Source organism: Telopea speciosissima, chromosome 6, assembly GCF_018873765.1.
Source record: "Telopea speciosissima isolate NSW1024214 ecotype Mountain lineage chromosome 6, Tspe_v1, whole genome shotgun sequence".
In the NCBI taxonomy this organism is placed as follows: domain Eukaryota; kingdom Viridiplantae; phylum Streptophyta; class Magnoliopsida; order Proteales; family Proteaceae; genus Telopea; species Telopea speciosissima.
Window position 1 is genome coordinate 23,695,143 of NC_057921.1, and position 7,559 is coordinate 23,702,701.

The following is a 7,559-nucleotide window of genomic DNA, read 5'->3' on the forward strand; positions in this document are numbered from 1 at the left end:
TTTTAATCGATGAAAATTCTTATATTTATAAAGCAATCATTAAAAATTTAGAAAAATAAATTACGTTTATGTTAAATAATTGTTTGTCTTTTTAAGAGAATAGATCTTTTTTTAGTGTGGTATTTTGTATGAAACTCTTTAGAAATCGTATAACCATTTAATTAAGTGTTCAATTTTGGTTTCTACCTTTGACATCATAAACCGAACCAATTCATAACATTTAACCAAAACCGCACCATTTAATTATAAGCTTAAACTTTTGTTCTGATTGGATATCCCTATTATAGAGTAGATTCAAAACTTTGACTTTGACTTAACATCCAACAGTGGTTGCTTTATTTGACAGAGATTCTAATTTATCGGATTTTATTAATTAAGATCTTTTATATTACATCTTTGCAGATGCTATTGATTAAGAAAAATAAAAGTTTAATTAAGTAAAAACTAAGAATTTTATACAACATATTATATAGTCTATATTTTTTTAAAGCAAAAGTAGAGGGTAGGGAGACAACCTGTGGTCTATTAGTAACTAATAATCAAATTAATGGTTTACCAAAAAAAAAATAGAGTTTTCGTCAATTGCCCCCCTGAAAATGCCCATTTATCCAAATGCCCCCTACAATTTTTTTAATTGTAAATTTCTCCCTATTTTCAACAAATTGTAGTATTTTGGTCCTGTCCATTAATTTGGGACGTTAAACGTTAGTTTTAGGGTATGTAATGATCAAAATGCCCTTGTAACAAAAACCAACAAAAATTAAAATGAAAAGTGACCAAATTGCCCTCATCTTCCCCAAATGGTTTAGGGTTTGAAACTGAAAATCAAACCCTAAACCATTTGGGGAACATTAACCCTAAAATCAAACCTCCAAATTGAAGTTGCAGTATTGTCGATAACAAACTCAAACCCATATGAAAAAATTAGTTTCTCTACAATATTCAATCAAACAATCAATGTCAAAACCCTACGGATTAACTCAATCAGAGCTGAAAATTTATTAAACATAACCAATTGCAGCAACAACAGAGATAAGAAAGGAAAAACCCAGAGAAGGATTTAGTGACCTGATGGGATCATAGACAGTGTTGGGGAAGAAAACTACGGGACGAGATGTAGCAGAGAAGAAGAAATGAGCTGCAAATGCGCCGTCTGCGCAAGGGTAGTGGTAAAGCACTACAGCTCTCTTCAAAACTTTCATGGTAGAACAAAGTGTTGTACAGGTGAAAAACGTAAGGGGTTTCTCAGTTTCTCTCTTGGGTTTAGTCTAATGGTTGCAGCCTTGCAGGTGGAATGAAGTGAGGTGAAATTGAGAACAAGTGTGAGGTTTCATAATAATAATTGAATTGGGAAATACTAATAAGTCCGTAGATCTTTTGCTAAATAGAATAATCAATTCCAAATCCTAGAAGAACTTGGACTAAATCCATAGAAAAAAATTATGACTCATGATCAATTAGTATTTTCTTAAACATCAAAAAGTTAAATCCTGACTCGATTGTTTGAATCGAGTGCCCTCAGGGGCAGTCAAGCTATGCGAACAGATGGAGTTGCTAGAGTTCCCTGATAACTTCTTGATTAGATTTTGGATTCTCCCAACCAAGCTTTCTCCATTGGTCGTTCTAATGGCAGTATTGACACCCAAATTGGTTAGAGCTTCGTCTAATCTCTCTCTCTCTCTCTCTCTTTGGGCTTCGTTTATTGCGTGCTACATTCATTCTTTGCCCTAATGAATACGATCTCGAGGAACCTGAAACTTTCAAACGATGTCAGCAACAAATTCCTTCATCCCTTGTCTTGATTCAAGGGAAACTTCCTTCACTGCAATTTCAATTTTAGAGGTTTGAATTTAGTGTTCATCTTCCCCAAATGATTTAGGGTTTGATTTTTAGTTTCAAACCCTAAAACATTAGGGGAAGATGAGGGCAATTTGATCATTTTATTATTTAATTTTGATGAATTTTTATCAGAAGGGTATTTTGATCATTAAATATCCTAAAACTAACATCTAACATCCTAAATGAATGGACTAGACTAAAGTGCTATAATATTTTGAAAACAGGAAAAGTTTACAATTAGAAAAATTGTAAGGGGGCATTTAAACAAATGAGCATTTTTAAGGGAGCGTTTGACAAAAACCCTAAAAAATAATAATAATCAAATTAATGCAGGTTTGAAGAATTAAAGTTGTTCATTTGATACTCAATATTCAATACCCGCCGTCTTTCATTGCACGTCAAGTCCATGGTGTCGGCCAAAATGGGAAAGAGAGATGGGTAAAAAAAAATCAATGCCTTATAAGTCAATACCGTCTCAAGTAGAATTGACGAAAATAAACATATAATGTTTTTTTCTTGGGGTGCAAGCAAGCAGGATTTTGGGTATCGATGTCTACCCAAAAAAAAATATAGCGATTTTCAGAATTTTTTAATCATTTCAATTGATACTAATCACTACATGTTAGGTACTTGATCGATACATGAAAAGTTCTTTGATCTATTCCATATTAGGCTATAACCATGTACTTCATGTGGATGAACAGGAATAAAGTTGTTTTCCAAGAAGACGGTTTGAAGCCAATTGCATTTCTACGACTAATTCTTCATTGGGGAAAAGGATCTTCGAATCCATGATCCGAATCTGATTTCTCCCTCCTCTTCACCTCTACAGTCTACACAACTCCAATCCTTACCTTCTTTTTTCTTGGACTTGGACTCAAAGGAAGTTGCAATACTTATTTCTGATGGTAATTGTGATCCAGAAACAAAGAGTTGAGGTTGGGGTTCAGTTATAATTTCTAATAATACTTTTATTGCAGCCTCAATGAACTTTGGCCTTGCAGGAAGAGCACAGGAAACAAAACTTTGGGGACTCTTAAGAAATCAAAGAAGCACTTTTTTTGGAATGTCGGAAATTAGAAATTTGGACTGATTCGTTGGAGATTTCACAGTGGTTATTGGATCCGGATGAACACCCTTGGCCATGGACTCTTTTTCATTTACTTTTTGATGTAAAAACTAACTTAAGTCTGTTTTCTTTTGTGATGGTTCGTAAACAACTGAGGCTCTATATCCAACCAGCTCATAATCTCTCTTATTCTGTTAGAATTAGGAGTTTTTCGTCATCAAAACTTTTTGTTACTATACCTATTATGTTTAATTAATAAAGATGATTTTTATCATTAAAAAAAACGTAACTAGGAACTAAGTAATGGATTAAATAGATCACCTATAATAATATTTGGGAAAAATATGGATTCAGATCTTCTTTAGTGCTGGTCCCTTTCCAATGCGCATCCAACGGCTAGACAGGCATGTTGTGCCTTGGTATGTGTGCTTGGGTGCACATCATGCTAGCCTAGCCATTGGATGCACGCAGGATCTGGTTTTGAAAAAGATTGTCATGTTCTCAGTTTGTGGTTTTTCTCTCACATGATTATTTTTGTCATTAATTTTTTTATTTGTGAATCCCATAATTTGATGATACAAAGAACATCCATTGATGTGATGTGTAGATTTCTCTACCCAATGACAGCATGGAAAACCCTCTCCCTAATTTTTTGTTTGCCAAAAGAAAAGAATTAAAAGTACCAAAAACTATTTAGCTTTTAGGGAAAAGGAGCATGCGCCACCTTTGTATAGATTATTTTATGGGTAAGAGAATGTTAAATGGTCATATATCGCATATATGATTTTCCGGTGTCTAAGAAAAGTGTATGGTCCTTAAGTGAATGGGAATTTTTAGTTCACGGGGTCAGGAGGGGGTGGGGTTGAGCTATAATTCTGCCACACGATTGCTTAGCGTTATTTTTCCTGTTTTTATGTCCTTCTAACATAATAAATAGTGAGACCCACACTCACTCTCTCCTATTCTATTGTGTGGATCGAGTTCATGTAGACCCCATATGGATTTCAACTTCCTTCTTACACTGCCATTGTAGGAAACCTTCCCCGGTCTTAATTTTTATTATTGATGTTGTTTGTATAATTGTATTGGAGAAGCTGGTTTCAACATAAACACCAAGATTGACTGAAACGGTCCGAGTCAATTCATGGATCGTGGTGGAATCCGATCTGGTCCTGGATCCACAGTTCTCAATTCTTGACTATTCCAAGTTACACTTCTTGGAAAACTCGCCCAGACTTTTTATGTAATTTCTGTCGAGTTACCCATGTCCAAACGTGGCATAATTCCTGTGAAGTTATCTCTCTCTCTCTCTCTCTATATTCGTTAAGTTGCCATCCTTTACCTCAACTAACCACTTTGGCCGCACTTCCCAATAGCCATCTACTCACCTAGATCACCATACTCTTTGGATGCTACCCTTCCTTCGCTTACCTTTATAAATACCACACACCACAACTTGTCCTTCCCAAACCTACCTTCAATTCCTCTTTCCCCCTCTTATAACTTTCTCTATCTTTCTTCTGAGATTGTGATCGAGTGAGAACAGACAAGTTATGACACCAGCATCATCAGCATCGTCCTTTGATGAGGACTACTCAATCTCAAGAACTGTGTGCGTAATGGACGCTTCAGGTCCCCTTGGTTCCTCCCTTGTGGATCGTCTCCTCCAACGAGGCTACACAGTCCACGCTGCCCTTCAGAATCATGGTATGTCCATCTCTCTTTTTCAATATTCAACTCTTTGCTTTCTTCCTGCTTGCTTGGTTTATTATTGTTGTCTGGGGTTTCTCAATTTCTTCTTCTTCTTTTCATGTTCATCAGGTGATTCACAAGCTTTCATTAATACACTTCATGTTGAGAATAACAAGAACCTGAAGGTCTTCCATTCCGATCCCTTCGATTACCAGAGCATCGTTGATGCCTTGAAGGGTTGTTCCGGCTTGTTCTACACCTTTGAGCCTCCCCGTCATCAACCCACCTTCGACGAATTTATGGCGGAAGTGGAAGTGAGAACGGCGCACAATGTGCTGGAAGCTTGCGCACAGATCGACACGATTGACAAAATCGTGTTTACGTCGTCAGTAACGGCCGTTATCTGGGGTGACGATAGAAAGTCAACCCCGGATTTTGACGAGAGGAACTGGAGTGACGTCAACTTCTGCAGAAAATACAAGGTTAAAAAAAAACACAAAAGGGTATTTTGGTACTTTCATATGGTGGCTGTAATTTACTCCGTCAGACACGAACTAACAGATGTGTTTTTTGTTCGTTATTTTGGCAGTTATGGCACGCACTATCGAAGACGGTATCGGAGAAGATGGCTTGGGCTCTGGCGATGGACCGTGGGCTTAGTATGGTGACCGTCAATGCTGGGCTTATATTGGGCCCAGATCTGTCAATCACAAGCCCATATCAGAAAGGAGCCCCTGAGATGTACAAAGATGGTGTGTTCGTAACGGTTGACCTGAAGTTCCTCGTTGACGCTCACATCTGTGTCTTCGAAGACGTCTCCAGTTACGGCCGTTATCTCTGCTTCAACCACGTCATTAACCGACCCGAAGACGCCGTCAAATTGGCCCAGATGTTAACGCCCACCTCTGCTTCTTCCTCTCCTCCTCAAAGGTCAGTGGTAATTTCGTCTTTCCACATCTGTCAAGAAAAATCTAAGTTGAAGAGATGAATCCTGGATCGTCGGATTAGCATATTCAGATGTTGTCCCATTAAATTTATAAAAAATTATCTAATTTTTGGCTTTTGGTTTTTGGTTTTTACAGTGACGAGGATTCGAAGGTTTACGAACAGAGGATCAGTAATAAGAAGTTGAAGACACTCATTATGGAGTTCGCTGGGAGTGGAAGTATCATGGAGTGAAGATATCAGACCGTCCAAGAAATGAACAGCTGGGAAAACGACACGTCGACTACTTGACCTTACCTCTCTTCCAGCAATTATCCTAACACAGAATATAAAATTTTGTAAACATTGTTGTATATTGAGGGGGATGGGTTCGCCCTTTTTGAAATAAAACCATGGGGCTGTAATGTATAGTATGTATCAGAGCAATTTCTCTGATCATCTTCGTTTCTGTATGTTAACTTTTTTCACAGACAGATTAATTAATAAAAATACATTGACAATGAATTCTCAACCATCAGATTGGAATCCAATCGCCAAAGCTAGCTTATCACGAGACTGGTCTCTAATGGATGTAAGAGAAAGAATTACAACAATAACAACGACAGACTCAGCATTATCCTAACTTAATGGGGTCAGTTATATGGATCCAACTAAAACAAAATAGAGTTTTAATATTATAAAAAAAAAATAAAAAGGAAAGAAAAGATGGGGAAAGAGATTAAAAATAAGAAAAATAAAAAAAAATGACAAATGAAAGTTGGGAAACAAATAGAAAGATGAAAGTTGAAAAAATAATAAGAGAAAAGAGGCACAGCCTAGCATGTCAGGAGAATCTCGGTTAAATGATGTTTGCTATATGGATCCTTGCCCTCCAATAGGTTCTATGCAAGGTCATACTTGGTACAAAACCTAACCTATGCATGCCCTTCTCACCACTTCTCCTATGATCATTTTAGAGCTGCCCCTAGCTCTTTTAGCTCCTTCAACCAGAATCATATCACTCTTACTTACTGAGGCGTTCCTAGGCCTCTGTTGGATATGACCATATCACCTTAAACGACTCTTAATCAATTATTAACAAAAGCCTTATAAAAGGTACAAAATACTTAAATTACACAATACTCTTAAAATATGCTCATTAACCAATAAAATAATATTAAGCATAAATAAACGTACAATGGCCAATAAATCTCAAAATCAAACAATACATCATTTAAATTGAAAAAAAAATAACAATAAAAGCCATCGATTAAACATTTTAAGATACTAAACAATACATCACTCAGGCTTCAGCAACACACAAGATACCTGCCAGTACCATACAAATACTAATAAATTAATAGGGATGAAATGCGAGACATCACAGGCTTTACCCTCCAAACCCTCACGGCCTCACCCACTTCTCCTTCCCTGCCCCTATCCTTGCCAATGGCTGCACCTACTCCAATCGCTTGTGGATCCCCTCTGATCATCATCGAGACTCACAAGAGAAACAATTTTAGGTGAAAGTTCTAATGGCAAGGGCTTGGCCTCCTTCGACTTACGTAAATTCGAAGACTTATTGAAAGGTGTAGCAGATTGGATTAAGCCTTTAAATGTTCATATCATATGATTGGTCTTCTTCCTTGGATAATTTCTTAAGCTTTTGTATATTCTCAACAATTATTTGAAGCCTTCTCACCTCTACTTTCGATTCTATAATTTCTACTTAAGTTCTCTTTCCTTCTTTCTTCCTTCTCCGCCCACAACCTCTACTCACACCCTAGCCTCCTCCTTTGCCTGGACCATCTTCCACCATCAACTTTCATGGTTTCATGTCATAATTTATGGTCATCGAGCAAGTCAGCAGCCACTACCCAACAACCCTCCTTTAGTTTCTGATTTCTCTTTTTCACCAATTACCTACCTAATTGATTTCCCTCTTAGAACTTTGAACGCTGCCTCATTTATTGTATTGGTAATTGTAGTTCCCAGATCGACATTAACAGGGGGTGAATCAGGGTCTAAAAATCTT

At 37.0% G+C, this 7,559-nt stretch overlaps 1 protein-coding gene across 1 annotated transcript; it reads left to right on the forward strand.

The window, feature by feature from the left end:
- Nucleotides 1–4,446: 4,446 nt before the first annotated feature.
- Nucleotides 4,447–5,813, forward strand: LOC122665368 (cinnamoyl-CoA reductase-like SNL6). Its single transcript, XM_043861498.1, has 4 exons — nucleotides 4,447–4,615; nucleotides 4,730–5,082; nucleotides 5,190–5,530; nucleotides 5,683–5,813. The coding sequence occupies exons 1-4, from the start codon at nucleotides 4,462–4,464 to the stop codon at nucleotides 5,777–5,779; spliced, it is 945 nt and encodes a 314-aa protein (XP_043717433.1). The 5' UTR covers nucleotides 4,447–4,461; the 3' UTR covers nucleotides 5,780–5,813.
- Nucleotides 5,814–7,559: the final 1,746 nt, after the last annotated feature.

What these genes read in the sequence shown, in the direction of transcription:
- LOC122665368 (XM_043861498.1), top strand. Translation starts at nt 4,462, where the DNA reads ATGACACCAGCATCATCAGCATCGTCCTTTGATGAGGACTACTCAATC. An exon ending in CGCTGCCCTTCAGAATCATG is followed by an intron (nt 4,616 to 4,729) that starts GTATGTCCATCT and finishes CATGTTCATCAG; the next exon opens with GTGATTCACAAGCTTTCATT. An exon ending in TCTTCCTCTCCTCCTCAAAG is followed by an intron (nt 5,531 to 5,682) that starts GTCAGTGGTAAT and finishes TGGTTTTTACAG; the next exon opens with TGACGAGGATTCGAAGGTTT.